The sequence below is a fragment of the Leptopilina boulardi genome, unplaced genomic scaffold (assembly GCF_019393585.1).
Source record: "Leptopilina boulardi isolate dan_hultmark-lab unplaced genomic scaffold, ZJU_Lbou_2.1 LbouV2_300, whole genome shotgun sequence".
NCBI classification, from domain to species: domain Eukaryota; kingdom Metazoa; phylum Arthropoda; class Insecta; order Hymenoptera; family Figitidae; genus Leptopilina; species Leptopilina boulardi.
The window spans coordinates 588,900-607,578 of record NW_026137864.1 but is presented as its reverse complement, the minus strand read 5'-3'; the positions used below and the strand labels follow the sequence as shown (position 1 = coordinate 607,578).

Here is an 18,679-nt window from a genome sequence, read left to right as displayed (position 1 = left end):
ATAACATTTTCTAAAGTTTTGTAAATAATAAATTTTTTATTTAAAAATTTATTATTTTAATTTCTCGAATATTAGATATAGTTTTATTAAAAAAAAAAAAAAAATTATTTATCAATTGCAATTTCATAAAGGGAAGTTCATAAAATTATTTTATGAGAATAAGGGAAAATTTAACAATTATGTTTTTATTTTATTAAATAAGACGTGGTCAACAGTAAATATGATACTTATATATTCAATCCAGTTTTTAATTAAAATCAAATTGATTTCGTCAATTTGAAATCTTTTTGAAAAATTTACTAATTTTTTTTTTTTTCTTGATTAACAATTTAAAGCGCATTTTAATTACATAGCTAAATTAAATTCTACATTTCCAATTCCTTTTCTATAATTTTACGATATTCATCAAATCCACCTTCTATACATTTCACTGATCCACCTCCACAAACCCAGAGTTCCTTGCAAACCATGCGAATCAGCCTTTCATCATGGGAAACTAATATTATACCAGCCTGGCGAAAAAAAAGTTATTATTCATAAAATAATAATAATTAGTCATCAGAAACTTACGCGCAATAAAAAAAAAGTTATAAATCGATCACGAAATTGTAATTTAGACAAATTTCTAAAGTCAGAATATTTAAAATATAAAATTTTAATTCTACAGTTAACAAAAATTAAAATGATAATTCGATAAATAAATATTTAATTACAATTATTGTTGAAATTAGGACAAAAATTAGAAGAAAAAAAAATTCTTTCACTATATACTTTGAAAATAAAACCGAGTGAAATAATATAAAAATGAAAAAAAAAAAGTTATTAATAATTCGAATGAAATAATAATGTGAATATTAAACAAAAACAAAAAAAAAAAATATTGTAATTGAAAATTTAGAGAATTTTTTAATTTAAAAAATAAAAAATAACTTACTTGACAGACGTTAAGGGCTTTGCCCAAAGCCTCGATTGATTCAATATCAAGATGATTAGTCGGTTCATCGAGAACCAAAAAATTAGGCATCGCGGCGCACATTAATGCAAAAGCTACTCTCGATTTTTGCCCACCCGATAGTGAATTAATTGTTTGAAGAGCGAGATCTCCACTCACTCCAAAACTACCCAACATTCTTCGATATTCTTCAATTGGTTTGCCTAAAAATGAAAAATTAATTATTTTCAACTTTATTCTCAATATTGAAATAATTGTCATTTTCATTAATGATTTTTTATCAAAGACCAAAGATGAATTAAAACTTGGTTTAATTAATTCCATAAATAATGTTATCTTGAAACTGTAAACCAATTTTTATCTAATTTGGTAAAAATAAAAAAAAAAAAAAAATTATCAAAATAGTAAAGAAAGATGATAGTTAAAATGTAAGAATAATAACAAAAAATCGATTATGAAAAGCGATTATCAATAGTTATTAATTGTTTATAATTGCTTATATAGTACCTGGAAAATGATTTTGTAATAATTCAACAGGACAAATCCTCATGTCAAGTTGATCAACGTGATGTTGACTAAAATAACCAAATTTCAAATTTCGATGAATATGCACTGAGCCTTTTGTTGGACTCAAACCGCATGTGATAATTTTTAATAATGTCGTTTTTCCCGCTCCATTCTCACCCACAATACAAATTCTCGATTCCAAATTAGCTGTGAGATTAACATTGGTAAATAAATCGGGACCCTCTTGATAGCGAAAGGAAACTTCATTTAATTGAAGAATTGGAGGACTCAATGGTTCTACATCAGGAAATCGTAAAGTCACTTCACTTTCTTTTTCCATTGGTTTCAATTCAGGCCTGAAAAATGAAAATATAAATATTATAAATGATAAAAAGAAAAAAAAATAATAATATTTACAATAATTATTATTTTTCAAATATTAACTTACATTTTGTCGAGCATTTTTATTTTACTTTGCACACTTGAGGCACGATTGGCATTATAACGAAACCTATCAATGAATTCTTGAACGTGAGCCCTTTTAGCTTGTTGTGCTTCATATTCTCTTTGCTGATTCCTCTCTCGTTCACCTTTCGTTTTTGCAAATTGTTCATAATTACCGCGATATGCCTCAATTTTTTGCGCCTTCAAATAAAGAATATCGGTCGGCACCTGTGAGAAATAATAACAATAACCTTTTTTGTTTTCTTTAACAATATTCGATATTTTTCCCAAATTTAATTCGATTTGTTAAAAAAAAAAAAAAAAAATGACAGGATGTCCATCGATTCTTGAAAAAAAGTCCAAAGATTTTTCAAGGATTAAAATCATTTTTTTTTCAAAATTCACTTTCTCAAGAATTTCAATATTCGGTGGACATCTTGAAATATTAAAAATATAACAAAAAAAAATTATTCGTACAGTGTCGAGAAAATTACGATCGTGCGATACAACGAGCAATGTTGTTGGCCAGGATTGTAAATATTTTTCAAGCCAAAGAATTGCCTTGATATCCAACATATTTGTTGGTTCATCGAGAAGCAATAAATCAGGTTTAGAGAAAAGTGCACGCGCAAGAGCAAGTCTCATTCGCCATCCACCGGAAAATGATTTTGTCGGCCACGATTGTCGTTCAACGGAAAATCCTAAACCCGTGAGAATCATACTAGCTTTTGCTGGCGCTTTTTCCACTTCGGCCATTTGCATTGCTTCATAGACACGTGCCAATTCTTCGCCAAGTACTTCTGATTTTCCTCCATCTTTTTCAATAGCCGCTTGTAATTCGGCTTCACGACTAAGTAATGCACTACGCTCATAATCACTCTCTAAAACAGATTCCAATGCTGATGTTTCATCGCCAGCGACTTCTTGTTCCACGTGTAAAACACGAATGTGCGACGGTATTCGAAGTTGTTTACTGCGCGAAAAAAAAGTAGTTTTATATTTCAATTTAAAATAATAAAACAAAAAAATTTTTTTAAATATTTCCAATATTTGATAATTTTTTGTACACTTAGAAAACAATTTAAATTTACACCCTCCTATTATCTTAAACGAATTTTCCTTTATATTTGATTTCCTTTTATAATAAAAGAAAAGTCCTTTAAATTATATCCATTATTAAAAGAATTTAGTTAACTATTAAAATGAAGCATTTTGGAAACAAACGAAAATAGATTACTAATTTTTTATTAATATCATACCTCTAGGAAATTAACGTCGACGCTTAACGCCGAAAATTATTTTTTTTTTTAATTTTCATTCCAAATAATGCCTTGAAAAATAGTTTTCAAAGTATTATGTGAACCCAAAACCTTTTTAAAAATGATTTCATATTTTTGGTTCTGTGAAAAATAATTTTTAACGCTAAGCGTTGACTCAAACTTCATGGAATATTATTAGTAACTAATTAATTAATTATTATTATTTATTAATTTAAAACAAATAAATTGAATAACTAAAATTAATAAAAATTATTAATTTATTATTATTAATAATTTAATCAGAGAAAATTATATTTCATTTTTAATTGAATTTTTAAAGAATTATAATTAAAATTTCTTTTTCAACATTGCATTTTTGAAGAAAATTAATTGACATTTTTGAAAATGATTTGAATTTTTGAGTATTTTTAAAGCATTTGTTTTTTAAATTAAATAAAGAGGATTTAATTTTGCAATTTTTTTAAAACAATTGAAATTTCAAAGATGTTACATTTTTGAAAATAATTAAATTTTCGAAAAATTATAGTTTGAATTTTATAGAATAATTAAATTGTTCTAGAGACTTTAATTGAAATTATTTTAAATAATAATTAAATCATCAAAAACTTTTAATTGGAACTTTTGAAAATAATTAATTTTTTCATGAACTAAAGTTGAAATTTTTGAAAATTATAATTGAAAGTTTCTAATTTTAATTAGATGAACTTTTTATGTGGTTTAATTTTGTAATTAAAGAATTTTAATTCAACAGTTTGAAAATAATTGAATAAATCAAAGACCTTTTAATAAAAATTTTCAATTTAATTTAACATTTTAAGAATTGCAGTTGAGATTGTTGTTTTCAAATTAATTTCACAATCTGAGAATTATAGTTGAGATTTTTGAAAATAATTGAATTTTTAAAGACATTGATTGAAAATTCTTTAAATAATTGAAATTTTAAATGCATTGATTGAAATTTTTTTAAAATAATTTAATTTATGATGCTTTAAATAAAAATGTTGGAAATAATTGAATTTTTGAAGAATTTTAATTGCAATTTTTTGAAACGAATTAAATTTTTAAAGAATTTGAAATAAAATTATTGAAGAGCGTTTAATTGCAATTTTTTTTTTTTTGAAGTAATTGGATTGAAATTTTTCAAAAATAATTGAATCTTAGGGTATTATAATTTATTTAGTTTTTCAAAGAATGCAATTTTCAAAGAATTTTTGTTGAAGATTTGAAAATTATTGGATTTTTCAAGAATTTTAATGGAAATTTTTTTAAAATAATTTAATTTATGATGCTTTAAATAAAAATGTTGGAAATAATTGAATTTTTGAAGAATTTTAATTGCAATTTTTTGAAACGAATTAAATTTTTAAAGAATTTGAAATAAAATTATTGAAGAGCGATTAATTGCAATTTTTATGTTGAAGTAATTGAATTGAAATTTTTCAAAAATAATTGAATCTTAGGGTATTTTAATATTTAGTTTTTCAAAGAATGCAATTTTCAAAGAATTTTTGTTGAAGATTTGAAAATTTGAAAGATTTTTCAAGAATTTTAATGGAAATTTTTGAAAATAATTAAATTTATGATGGTTTAAATAAATATGTTGGAAATAATTGAATTTTTGAAGAATTTTAATTGCAATTTTTTGAAACGAATTAAGTTTTTAAAGAATTTGAAATAAAATTATTGAAGAGCGTTTAATTGGAATTTTTTTTTGTTTTTTGAAGTAAAAAAAAAGTAAACAAAAAGAGAGATTCATATTTACGATAATTACCATGATATCATTCTGAGTAGTGTCGTTTTTCCCAAACCATTACGTCCAATAAAACCATAACGTCTACCAAAGGCAAGTGTTATATCGGCGCCTTGCAATAAAATTCTGTCGCCATAGGCAACGTCAAAGTTTTCAATTCTAATATCCTGTGTTTTATTTACAGAGCCTTTCATTTCCATTTTACTTTCTTTTTTACTCATCATTTGACTTGCACTCGCTGTTTCTAAGGCTGGCACTGAATTATTAATTATTTTCATTCCCGTTGAATCATTGCCTGTTCGTTTTTCTTGTTTTTGTTGTAATTTAGCTTCAGCTTTTTCCAATTTTTTTGCATCTACTTTCTAAAGAAAAAATTTTTTTTTTTTATTTTATTATTTTGCTACTAGTTTTGAAAGAAAATTTTTTAAAAAATATAAAAATAGTAAACTTCTAAGTAATGCTAAATTTTTTGTAAAAATTCTATTTGATAAAATTATTTTTCGTTGTTTTAAAATACTGACTGAATTTGATGCAGATAAAAAAAAGAATCAATACTAAAATTTGTTTTCACAATATTCTTAAGCAAATTTTTATTTTAAAAATAAAGAAAAAAAAAATTTAGCGTTGAAATGGACGTAATTTATTCTAAAATTTTTAATTTTCAAATAATCGAAAAATAGTTTTTATAAAATGAAAGATTTTTAAAAATTCAAAGTGAATTTACATTTTTTTTTTTAAATAAAAACAAAATTTACGTAGTTTTCTCAAATTTTAATGTTTCAGTGATCAACAAGAGAAATAATAAAGAAATTGTTAGAAATAAAATAAAAAATCAAATTTACCATCCCATCGTCACGTGTCGTAACCCAAATACTCTTTATTTGTTCAACTTGTTCTTCTAATGTTGCTGCCATTGATCCCAAATGAACCGGAGCATTTAAAACTTTATTCTCACCATTTTTTCTTTCGCTTGATCCATTTTGAGTTCCATTGGTCCCTCCTTTTAGCATTTCTAATAATTTCTTGCATATTTGTCTAAATATGAAATTACAACAATAATTTTACGTTATATATATATATATATTTTTAAAAATATTTGTTTTTTGTGAATTTATTTTCTTATATATTAAACTGTGCACGCAATAAAAATTTAATAAAATAAATTCATTAACGAATAATAATTATTTAAAAAATTATAAAAATCATTTTGTTTTTAAACTTAAATATTTAATTTTCAATTTGTATTTTTTGTTGTCTCAATTGAAAAAACATGAGAATAAATTAATATAACAAATATTAATTGAAAATTACAACTAATTTTTTTTAAGCAATAAAAATTTAAATATAGTTGTATTCATTGAAACAGAATTTAAAAAAAAAATTTCTAATCATGTAAATGCAAAAAAATCTTATATTAAAATGATTGTCTTGAATTTTGAAAAAAAATTGCAGAAACAATTGTAAATGTCAATTATTTACTCAACTGAAGTCAATTGAATCTTAGATAAATGTTGTTATTATTATTTAAAAAAAAACTATATACAGACTATCACCGACCTAACCACGATTTCTGGCTTCTCAGCTACTTCATGCAAAACTTCTCCAATTGCTTCATAAACTTCATTTTCATCTTCGAAGTCATCTTTTGAGCTGTCAAGAATTCCTAAAACCATCCCCCCAAAAAAAAACCCAATTTTTTTATATTTTATTTTTCAAAAAAAAAAGTGGGCATGGCTCGCAATTCGCGTAAGAATTGTTTTTAGGTTAGGAATTTACAAAATTTACCTTCCACATATTGATAAAGATCATCGTCAATTGTTGGAAATTGACTTTTAATATATTCACCACACACGGCCATTCCACGCACAATAAAAACTTAAATTTTTTAATCTACTTCAATAAAATAACAAGCCGGAAATTTTTAAATATCTTCCCAAAGAGCGGACGTCAAACGTTCGAACCTCATGAACACATGTTTACGCCATTTTAAAATTTATACGTATTCTTATAGAAAATTAAATGGCCAACAAAAAAAAAGTGATTTAAAAATCATAAGAAAAAAATTTAATTAATTATTCAATTTTGCCCCAATTATTTAATAATTTATTAAAAATAACAAATTTAACTAAAGGAATATATGACATATATTTTTGTTATTGTTATTTTTTTTTTTTTTGAAAAGAAAACACGCCAGAGATTGAGCGCCATTTTGGAGCTGTCAAAGTTCTCTCTCTGCGTGTGTATATATTGACATTTTTGTTCATTATTTTCTTTGTGCAATGAAACGCTGATATCTTCAAGTTATTTTTCTTATCAAAAAACAATCTCCTTGTGTTTGGAGATGATTTTAAAAAAGGATTACAATATCAAGGATGATCGTTAAAAAGGGAAATAAAATAAAAAGACGCAAGAAACTCAGGAATTTCAAGGGCTTGGTTTAAACGTCATATATATTTTTCACGTCATTCCCACTATATATATTAAGTGCGATTACACATCCGTTTAGGTTAATCAGTTTAAGGGTGTATTTCTATAATTAAAATAATTCAAAATAGAAAGAATGGCAACTGACGTGGAAGAGTCCGATACTGATGATCATGATCGACCGGATCCTCCAAAACGGCAACGCACACGTCCTACTGTCACAAATGTTGAACATAAGGAAGAATCGGTGATTTCCTTTCATTTTTCACTCCATTGTTTACTGTACCAGGTTAATTGGCTGGGTCATTGACCTTTGCTTTTAGCTAATAGAGATCGCAATTTCTTAATAACTAGGTCAGGGTTGAAATAGATTATTGAGTCACATTCTTTTCAAATATTATAATTAATTAATTTTACAATTAAAAATAACGTTCACCCGATGTGATAATTGATTTATTCTAATTAAATGCAAACAACTATCTTGCATAATTTATTTATAATTCTCTTAAATTTGCAGAGAATTTTTCAAAATATTATTTTCATCATAGAAATTTCAATGTTTTTAATTAAAAGAGGTTATAATTTTTTTTTTCGATTAATTTCTTTTTTTAAATTTAAAAATTAATTAAAGTCAAAAACTAATTTATAAAAGTGTTTAGAATTTTTAAAATTAGTAAATTTTCTAACTTTGATTTTTTTTAGAAACTATAAATAAAAAAAGATGCAACGAAAAACGAAATAAAATAAAATTACAGTTTAAAAGTGCTTTTCAGTGTAAGTGTAAACAATTTAATTTTTGACATTTTCAAAAAAAAAAAATTAAACTCAATTTAAAAATTGCATTTAAATGAAAAATACAATTTTCTGACAAGTATCATAACCTAAAAAGTAAATTCTATTTTTTATTGTTAGAAAATTTTAATCTCTCATCTCCAAATTCAATTTTTAATTATTTAAAATGTTAAAAAAATAAAATTGCCAACACTTTTACTGAAAGCTTTCTTAATTAAAAATTGTTTTTTTGTTTTTATAAAGTTTTTTTAGAAAAATGTTAATTATAGCTTTTGTTTTGACTGTCGTTCCAATATTTTCGTTTTTAAAAATAAAAAAAAATTCCTACAAACAATCAAAACAAAAGTTAATAAAACTTTATATTTTTGAATTTTAAATAAGAAAATAATTTTAGATTTTAATACTGTTTCTGAGCAAGTGTAAATAATTAAATTTTTAACATTTAGATTCATATTAAAAGTTGTACTTTAATAAAAAAAAAAATTAATAAGAAATAATTTATGCAAAATAATCTAAAATTTTACAATATCTTTTCTTGATGTTTTTTAATTTTAATTCAAATGCAATTTTTAATGATTCAAAATGTAAAAAATAAAATTACTAACACTTTGTTTTTGAGAAAAATTATATATTGAAAAAATTTATTTATTTAAAACTACAAAAATGAGAAGTTAAATTAACTTTTGATTTGACTGTCAATCTAATTTTTTTTCATACAAGTTAAATATTATTTTTAAAATAATAATAATAATAATTGTTAATTTTGGAAACATAGCCAACAATTTTACAATATCTTTTCTTTTTTCGACTTATTTTAATAAATTTCAATTAAAATTTTTATGAAATTTAATGATTGTTTATAATTTTTAAAAAAAATTAGCAAATAAAATTACCCAAAAATTTTAATTCAAAATCACTTGAAATTTAATTATTTGTAAAAATTTCAATTATTTTTCATGATTTTTATAATATTCTTCAAAAATTCAATTATCTGAAAGCATTTTTCAATTAAAAACTTTTGGAATTCAATTTTTTTTATGTGATATCTAATAAATTCTTCATCAACAGAATAATCACTAAAAATTTCTCTTGTTATAATTACACTGTCCGACAAAAATGATTTTTTTTTCTGCCCCTCGGATAATTCCGGTCACTTTCGATAGATTTTTACACGCTGATTACGAATCTGCAAATAAAAATGCTCTAGCACGTCCAGTTTCTGAGAAAATTAGTGTTAAAAAGTCGAAAATGCGTGTTTTTGGCCATATTTGAATTTGAATAAAATAAAAACAAGAGGTGCTAGAATCTTGTTCTTGGGTTCAAATGAAAGCTTGAAACTTAAACAACAATTCCATGAAGGGAAAAATTAAAGGCATAATGATAAGGCTGTTAAAACTTATTTTTTCATTTGCGATTAATTTTGTCATTTTTCATATTCAACGAACACTGTATATAACCCTAACATTTTGAAACAAGTGACAAGCAAGTGAATGAAACATCATTCGAATTTGAAAATTTTTCAGTTGACTTTCAGGTTACTTATTATCTAATTAATTTTCTATTAACTATTTTCGTCAATCGTGACGAGTATAAACACACAAACTTTAATAAATAATAAATAATTATCACAAATAACAAAATTTCACAATACACCTAAAAAAGTTTATATAATTAACATCTTATTAGTTTCATTTAACATAAAATACACAAATACAATATTTAAAATTCTATACGATAGATAAAAAATTTCAAAATATATCTTAAAAAATTTTCAAAAGATGTCTTTGAATTTTTAATATTCATATTTTTAAAATTCACACTTTAAAGATATTATTATTTAAAATCAGTTTAATTTTGTTAATTTTGCAATTTTTTTCTGGTTTTAATTTTCAAAGTTTGTGTATTTAAATTTTTAATTTATTCGTTATTTACAATTGTAAATTTACAATTAAAATTATTATTGTCTGAAAAAACATTTATAAAATTTAGAAAGACGAGAAAAGTTTGTCTACATTTGGATTGCTAAATAAACCTCATTTAGCCATATTTCCATTTATTTATTGCTCTTTGTAATCTTCATTTATATATCTGAATTTTCAAATAAATGAAATTAAAATAAAAATATATCCGAAAAATAAAATTAATTAAAATTTTTGATTAACAAAAACATTTTTTATAAAATTTTTAAATTTTTATTTAAATATTAATTTAACCTATATGTAATAATTGAAAGTTAATTATTTATTACTGTATTTTGTTAATAAAAACAATTCGGCCCAGCGTTCTGCAGAAGTCTTCAAAAAACTGTATAGTGAACATTATCTTATTTAAATATGGTTTAAAGAAGGTAAGTTTAAAAATTAATAGATAATAAGTAACCTGAAAGTCACGTGAAAAATTTTCAAATTCGAATGATGTTTCATTCACTTGTTTGTCACTTGTTTTAAACTATTAAGGTTATACACGGTGTTCGTTGATTATGAAAAATGACAAAATTAATCGCAAATGAAAAAATAAGTTTTAACAGCCTTATCATTATGCCTTTAATTTTTCCCTTCATGGAATTGTTGTTTAAGTTTCAAGCTTTCATTTGAACCCAAGAACAAGATTCTAGCACCTCTTGTTTTTATTTTATTTAAATTCAAATATGGCCAAAAACACGCATTTTCGACTTTTTAACACTAATTTTCTCAGAAACTGGACGTACTAGAGCATTTTTATTTGCAGATTCGTAATCAGCGTGTAAAAATCTATCGAAAGTGACCGGAATTATCCGAGGGGCAAAATCATTGTCGGACAGTGTTATTATTGTTTGAAATTAAACACAATCTTTTGAAATTTAATTATTTTCAAAAATTTCAATTTATAAGCTTCTAAAATTTAATTATTTCTAAAATCTTTCCATCTAAAATTTTTTGAAATTTAATAATTTCAATTATAAATCTCCTGAAATTCAATTATTTTTAATGATTTTTATAATATTAATATTATATATAAATATATATTTATATATTTTCAATAAATAAATATTCTTCGAATATTCAATTACGTATATGAAACAATTCTTCATTTAAAAAGTTTTAAAATTATTGTATTTTTGTCTGTAATTTCTAATAAATTTTTTATTTCACAGAAATCATTAAAAATTTTAAATTAAAAATCACTTGAAGTTCAATTAATTTCAAAAATCTAAATTGTAAATTATTGAAAATTCAATTACTTTAAAAAAAAAGTTATCTAAAATTATTTGATAAATTATTTTTAGTGCTGTAAAAACTAATTCTTGTAAAACTTGAATAAGTATTGCCTGAAATTTTTTTGACTATCAAAACTAAAAGCTATGACAAAATTTTTAATTCAAATAAATTGCTTTAATTAGACTTGAAAAAATTATAAAAATAGAACTTTAAGAATTTTTGTTAGAAATTTGTCATATTTAAATAAAATTTGGAAAATTTGTCTTACAATTAGTTCGATTCTGAAATAATCGAAATAAATTTTCTCGATAATATTCATTGTAGAATTATTCTCATTAGAGAATTGATAAAATGAATTTAATAACTAATAACATTGTTTTTTTAAAGTAAAATATTCATTAACCAATTAAATTTTGTTAAAATAAAAATAGTCGACTTTTTCGACTTTTTTTATATACCTTAAAGTCGATTCGAGGCCTCGAGGTTTTTTAATTTTAATTCAAATACAACATTTAATAATTTAAAAACATTATTAAAAATAAAATTTCTCACACTTTTATTTAAAACTTAAATATTTAATAAAATTTACTTTTTTTAATTAAAAAATACAAAAATATAAAGTTAGACTAATTTTTGTTTTGACTGTCTATTCGATATTTTCTTTAAAAAATTGCATTCGTATAAAAATCACAATTTTCTAAAAATAGAAAATTAATATTTGACAATTGTTTCTAATGTTGATTAAAATATTTTAATATTCATCTAATTAATTTAGAGTTTAAAAAGTAAAATTGAAAATTTTTAAAAATTAAAATTAGAAAAATAAATTTATTTTATTTATTAAAAAAATAAAATTATTAATAAATTATTTTTATGATTTAGTTTAATTTTTTAATTAGTCATTATTTATTATCAAAACTTTTATAAATATTTATAATTTAAAAAACAGAAAAATATGTGAATTATTTTTAGAATATTTTTTATAACACTTTATTGAGAAAATTTCTAAATTTTCGAAATATATATATATATATATATATATATATATATATATATATATATATAACTAACGATTTGAAAAATTTTTCAGACCGTAAGAGTACGAGACAATGAATGGGCACCTGTCGATGAAGAAGAAACGCAAGAATTTGACGAGGAAGAAAGATTGTCAAGGGAAAAGCTTAAGGGCTGGCAGGCCTTTCAAGTTGCAAAGGGTTTTGTTGACAATACAATAAATCATGTAATGGAACACTATATAATGGCAACAACTGGAAATTTTTTCCTCGAAGATCCATGGATGCGTTCATTTCATGGCGATGAAATGGAAGACACCGCAGTCTCAATGGCAATAAGAAATCATGGATTAGTTCCATCAATGAATAATTTATCGCAAGCAAATTCATTTTTTGCCGGAACGACAGTTAATTATTTTAGTAATCAAGATTATTCATTGAATTCAACTGGAATCAATGATAATTTTACTGGTTCAACATCGTCGTCATCATCATCGTCATCATCAACCACAGCACCTGTAATGACATCAGCTCATCATCATAATCATCAAGTGGAAATTAATTCCGAAAGAAATTGGATCGAGGAGAAAACTGATGAGAGCGATCAGGAACATGATTTTCTTGAGCGTGCTGTTGCTGAAGCCATTAAAAAAAAGGGACTCAGTACATTGAGCGTTGATTATGGATAAATTATTTATTCCTTTAATTTCCGTCCACAAAAAATATTAACATCATTCTTAATTCATTATTATTAATGGTTCGTATCTTTTTTTCTATTTTATTTACAAAAAAAGAAAAAATCAAAAAATTATAATTTTTTTTTAAAGGAGAATTAATAGTCAAAACAAAAGTTAGTACAAGTATTTTCCATGTTTTTAAATTATAGGAACAAACAATATTTCATTAAAAAATGTGGACAATTTTATTTTTAATTCATTGAAATTTGCAAAAATTAAGAGAAAACAAGTTTTGGACAGTAAGAAACTATTTTTGGGGATTACAGTTTCTTTTTTCATGAAAAATTAATTGAAAAAATGAATTGTTTACCGAAAATAGATTACAAAATGGTGATTAAAAAAAATTGATAGCTAGAACCGATTAATTTCTTTTAAAAAAAAGTTAATTTTCATTTATTTTAAATGTTAACTAATTGAATCAAAATAAATTAATTTGATTATTATTGATTATTAATAATAATAAATTAAAATTTGGATAATTTGAAACTTAAATTAAAACAAAAATTAACATTCTAATAATTTCAAACACGTAAATTAATTCAAAATTTGGACAAATGGAAATTTTGAGAAATTAAAAATTAAATTTATTAAAATTCTGATAATTTGAAACGTAAATCAATTAAAATTCGTAAAAAAAAAAAAAGTGAAAAGGGTAATAAATTTTTAGAAATACGTGAATTAGGCGAAAAAGGGTAAAACTGTGATCCCTGTATTTTACTATTTTATTTTTAAATTATAAATTAATGTTTTATTTAGAGAAAACGAAAATATAAAATTGCACCAATTTTTTTTTGATCAGTTAAATTTTTCTTTTTCATAAACGATAATTCATTACAATCAAAAGTTTTATTTAAAAAAAAAAAACTTGGACAAATTAATTAATTTTTTTCAAAATCTTTTTCATTCATTAATGTTTAGAATAAACGAATATTATTTCCGTGAAATAAAAATGCAAAATACAATGAAAATAAAATGCAAAATATATGAAAATAGAAAGTAATAATTAAAAAAAATATATATATAAAAATAGAAGTGAAAATTTTAATAATTAAATAAAAATGAAAAAATAACAAAAAAAAAAGTAGAAAATAACTATAAATAAAAGTAGAAGTTAATAAATAAAAATAGAAAATTTCAAATAAATAATATTCGTTTATTTTTAATCATTTTCGTTTTTTTTCAATTGACAATTTTTTTTTTTTATTGAGACAGATTGAGACTTTATAATATCCACGGTAGATCTGATTATTATTATTATTATTATTATTATTATTATTAATTTTCATTAAAATAAAATATTTCAAATAAAGAGCCTAGTCCTCTAGAAAATGTGCAATTGGACAGATTACATTTAAGAGTATTAGATTTCTTTTTTATTTTAAGATAATATCTCATCTAAAATATACAAGAGAGAGATATTTATTATTATTATTATTCCTGGAAGTATATCAATCCAAACGCACATTATAATGTTCTCTAATATACTGTGAATCCATAAGTTTTCTTATATATAAAGAGAAAAAACAAAAAAGTTAGAGTTGTCTCTATGCCAAGGGCAGTGCCAGAACAAAATAAATTTTAATTCATAATTATCATCTATATGTAAAGATAATTGCGATAAAAAAAAAGTCGACAGCTACGGTATTATTATTAGTAATAACAATAAAAAAATAATAATTATTATAACAATAATAATAATAAAATACAGTCAAACCTCGTTAAGTGAGATTCATTCAGGAAATAATTCGTCTCACAAGAAATCACACATTTGTCCGATGACAGAATTTTTTTGGATTTAAAATTAATTTCATTTTTTTTTTTAAGAATACATGAAATTTCACTTAACGAGGTTTGAGTGTAATAAAATAATAATAATAAAACTCAATGTTCCTTTATAGCGAACTTGCTTCGTATATTGATATCGAATATAAGACTTTAGCTTTGTCGACATTTTAGTATATAGTATATATTTGAATATTGAACAAAGATTATTATTATTAATATTATAAAATGAAAAAATAATTTTTTAGAGAAAAAAAAAAGACAATTTTCTAAGAATATTGTAACCATTCCACTAGTTTTTAGTAACTTCACATTTATATAAAGACAATTTTATATATAATTTTTTTTTTTTTCATTCATCCAATAAAATTATTGTGACATTTTTGAAAAATAAAAATTCTATTTTTATTTTTAAAAAATGCATCAAAATAATTATAATTCAATGTCTATACTTATATAATATATCTAAACAAAATATATTTACAAAAGAGTATATATTCGTATTAAAATTTTAGTATTTGTCGAATTAGTTTGTAGCTGATAAAAATACTATTTAACTAACTAATTGTTAAGTCAACTAAAAAAAAGTCAAATTAATTGATTTAACAGTTTTAGTTAATTACATTTAATTATAAATATATGATAAATATATATATTATTCCAATTCATTAGATATTACTTGTTTAAAAAAAAAAGACTTTATATTGTCCATAAAGTATTACTCTCATTTTTTTGAAAAAAAAAAGATAAACAGTGTAGTAAGATTTTAAAATTGAAAGTTTTTGACAATTTTAATATTTAATTAATTCAATAAGAAAAAATATAATCCCGGTTAACAGTAACTATATAATATTTAAATTGCCTTTAATAATAGGAGAATTTATCAGTCTCGATACTGCGCAAAATATTTAGTGAAAAAAAATAATAATATATATATAAATATATATATTTATGAAATATGCTAGCTTCTCCTATTTAAAGAAAAAGACGAAAAACAAAAGATACATAAACTGTGTAAATATTTTTTAAAAATTAACAAAAAAAAAAAAAAGTAAATTTGCCGCCAAATAAAAAGAAAAAAAAATTGTTTTTAAAACAAAAAATGAAATTTCTGTAAAAAAAAAAAAAATGACAATTCAAAATATTGTTTAAATTACACATAAATATTGTATCTTAATAACACATCTCGTATAATAACTGTGATCTATATCGTTTAATATCAAAAAATAAAAATATTTACAAAATGATCATAAGAGTTTTTATTCTTTATCATTTTGTCATTTTTTTTTTCTAAACTAGCTATTTCAACTATAGTTATTTCATAAAAAAAAGTTCCAAAAAATAAAATAAGTTAAAAAATATTTTTTTTTAGTAACTGTATTGTAAGAGACGGAAAATTTAATTTTTATTTGTAAAAAACTTTTTTTAATTCGTAAAAAATTCAAAAAACATAAAATAATTTTTAAAATTTTTTTTGTAATTGGTATTTTAAAAGAAACTGGAAATTTAATTTTGTAAAAAATTTATTTGTTTACATTTTTAACCTTTTTTTTCATTGAAATTATTATTCTTACATACAGTTGAAATTAATATTAAAAAAAATCACAAATTAAATAAAATCATTAATCTTTTTAGTAATAAAAATTTTCTTACAAATACAAAATAAATATATATATATATAAATATATATATTTTTAGTTTTATATATAATAAATAAATAAAAAATACTCTCCAAATGTAAATGTGAAAATATTTATTATTATTAACTTTTCTAAACACAAAAATTTACTCAACACTTATAATAAAATTCACAATAAAATAAAATAATAAAATTTTCACTTGCAGAGGGAAAAAAAAATTTTTTTCAAAAATTTTATACAAAATGCCACTTTAAATATTTGACAAAAAAAAAAAAATGAGAAAAAGAGATTTTTAACGGAAAATAAAAACAAAAGTGGAGAATTTTGGTAAAAAGGGAAAATTGACGATTATTTATTTTTTTAATTATTTAATTTTTATTTAATTTATTTTTTTTATTATTTTATTTAAATTTGTCGGCCTTAAACTGCAATTAGTAAAAATTATTTCATATACTTTAAAAATTTTTTTTTTTTAAATATAATTTTTTAAATTTCATACAAATTTTCGTTGTGCATTTTTTTTTTTTTTACAAACTATTAGGAATTGTATTTTCTTTTAGATTTGATTTTTGGAAAATAAATATATTTTTTAAAAATAAAAGATAATTGTAACAAAGAAAAGAATAAAATATTTTGAGACAGTTATAATGATGAGTACTGAGAACTAGGAAAATAACTGTATTATCAATTATATGTCATTGTCCTCTGAAACTTAAGATTTAGAAATAAATATAAATTTATTAAATAAATTATATTGTCAATATAAAAATTTATGTAAAATTTATAAAACTCCAGATACTATTTTTTTTAATTTTAATGAATCATACTTAATAATAATAATAATAATAATAATAATAATTATTATTATTATTATTATGCATAATACTAATTAAATTATTTGTTAAAGGATTTAAAATCCATACAAAGGAGTTTGATTACATTTTTTTATAATAATATTAATAGTAAATTAATTAATAAAAAATTAAATTAATAATAAATTAAAATTATTATTAAAAATTTTGCATTTTATACAATATAAAAATAAAAATATAAATTTTCCCCTTTATTTTTAAATATAAATTATTAATAATATAGTTTGAAACAAAATGGAAATTTGATATGTGGCATGGCTTCTTCATTAAATTAAATGAAAACGGAAGTCAAAGGGAATGTATTGATTTTATTCGAGTTGAAGAAAGGAATATATACATGTGCAGAAGCGAGTTTGCGAGAAATAATTATATATTCATTTCATATTACTTCCCCCCCCAAAAAAAAAAAATAATAAAAAATTTACAGAAAATAAAAACTGCTTTCACAAAATACAGAATCTGACAATAAGAAACTTAATGTAAAAAATTATTTATTAAAATAAGAATATTTATTTTCCCGCAAAATAAATTTAATTATATTATAATTAGTGTAAATGCATTTACAAATATAATTTACAACAGGTGGATATTTTTTTATTCTATTTTCATAATATGACCATGATACATTTAAAAAAACATGATATTTTTTTTATAAAATAATTAGAATACTTTTTTTTGCACAAAATATCAATATCTTTTAATATCATGGAATATAAAGCGTGGAGGTAGGGAGATGGCAAAAAAAGAAAGAAAGAAAAAGAGAGCATTTACCGGGGATAAAGGATACAAAGAAGGGGAAATCTCATCCTGGAGGGGATTTTCAAACTCAAAAAATAAGAAGTGAGGGGTAAAAAGGGATTGTAAAAAATTTTAATCGTAAAACTTTTTTTGATATTTGCAAAGAGATGAGGAAAAACGATATTAAATTTCCCCTATATAACTAATTACAATGCAAATTCGTGGAAATATTACCGCAAATTTTCCAAAGAAAAGTCAAGATGATGTCCTTTTTTCTTTATTAAATAAAAGAATTCAAAAAAATTTGATAATTGAAAAAATTTATTTAAAATCAGATATACAAATGAAAATAACCTACAAATAAATTCAAAATTTAACAAAGAAACAGTAAAACAAAATGAAAATAATTTTATAACATTTACAGTTCTATTGTTATTCTATTTTTTTAATTTTTCCTTCTACTGTCATTATCGGTAAAAATTGTATACGTATAATTACACATGATAATATTTAAAGAAATTAAAAATAATATAAATATATCTCATTTTCAG

The 18,679-nt window shown here is 21.7% G+C and overlaps 2 protein-coding genes across 2 annotated transcripts; one reads left to right on the top strand and one right to left on the bottom strand.

Annotated features, from left to right (window-relative positions):
- Window positions 1–169: 169 nt before the first annotated feature.
- On the bottom strand, window positions 170–6,924 carry LOC127282592 (ATP-binding cassette sub-family F member 3). Its single transcript, XM_051306932.1, has 9 exons — window positions 6,719–6,924; window positions 6,491–6,596; window positions 5,776–5,968; window positions 4,955–5,295; window positions 2,381–2,876; window positions 1,908–2,131; window positions 1,460–1,815; window positions 935–1,155; window positions 170–512 (listed from the first exon to the last, which is right to left on the bottom strand). The coding sequence occupies exons 1-9, from the start codon at window positions 6,789–6,791 to the stop codon at window positions 366–368; spliced, it is 2,157 nt and encodes a 718-aa protein (XP_051162889.1). The 5' UTR covers window positions 6,792–6,924; the 3' UTR covers window positions 170–365.
- Window positions 6,925–7,140: 216 nt separating this feature from the next.
- On the top strand, window positions 7,141–15,629 carry LOC127282607 (uncharacterized). Its single transcript, XM_051306965.1, has 2 exons — window positions 7,141–7,604; window positions 12,437–15,629. Exons 1-2 carry the CDS (start codon window positions 7,494–7,496, stop codon window positions 13,046–13,048), a joined length of 723 nt encoding a protein of 240 aa, XP_051162922.1. The 5' UTR covers window positions 7,141–7,493; the 3' UTR covers window positions 13,049–15,629.
- Window positions 15,630–18,679: the final 3,050 nt, after the last annotated feature.

Excerpts from the sequence above, each read along its gene's own strand:
- LOC127282592 (XM_051306932.1), bottom strand. The coding sequence starts at position 6,791 with ATGGCCGTGTGTGGTGAATATATTAAAAGTCAATTTCCAACAATTGAC. Across the intron at positions 6,597-6,718 it reads TCTTTATCAATATGTGGAAG|GAATTCTTGACAGCTCAAAA; the intron begins GTAAATTTTGTA and ends GGATGGTTTTAG. Across the intron at positions 513-934 it reads AAGCCCTTAACGTCTGTCAA|GCTGGTATAATATTAGTTTC; the intron begins GTAAGTTATTTT and ends TTTTTTCGCCAG.
- LOC127282607 (XM_051306965.1), top strand. The coding sequence starts at position 7,494 with ATGGCAACTGACGTGGAAGAGTCCGATACTGATGATCATGATCGACCG. Across the intron at positions 7,605-12,436 it reads TTGAACATAAGGAAGAATCG|ACCGTAAGAGTACGAGACAA; the intron begins GTGATTTCCTTT and ends AAAATTTTTCAG.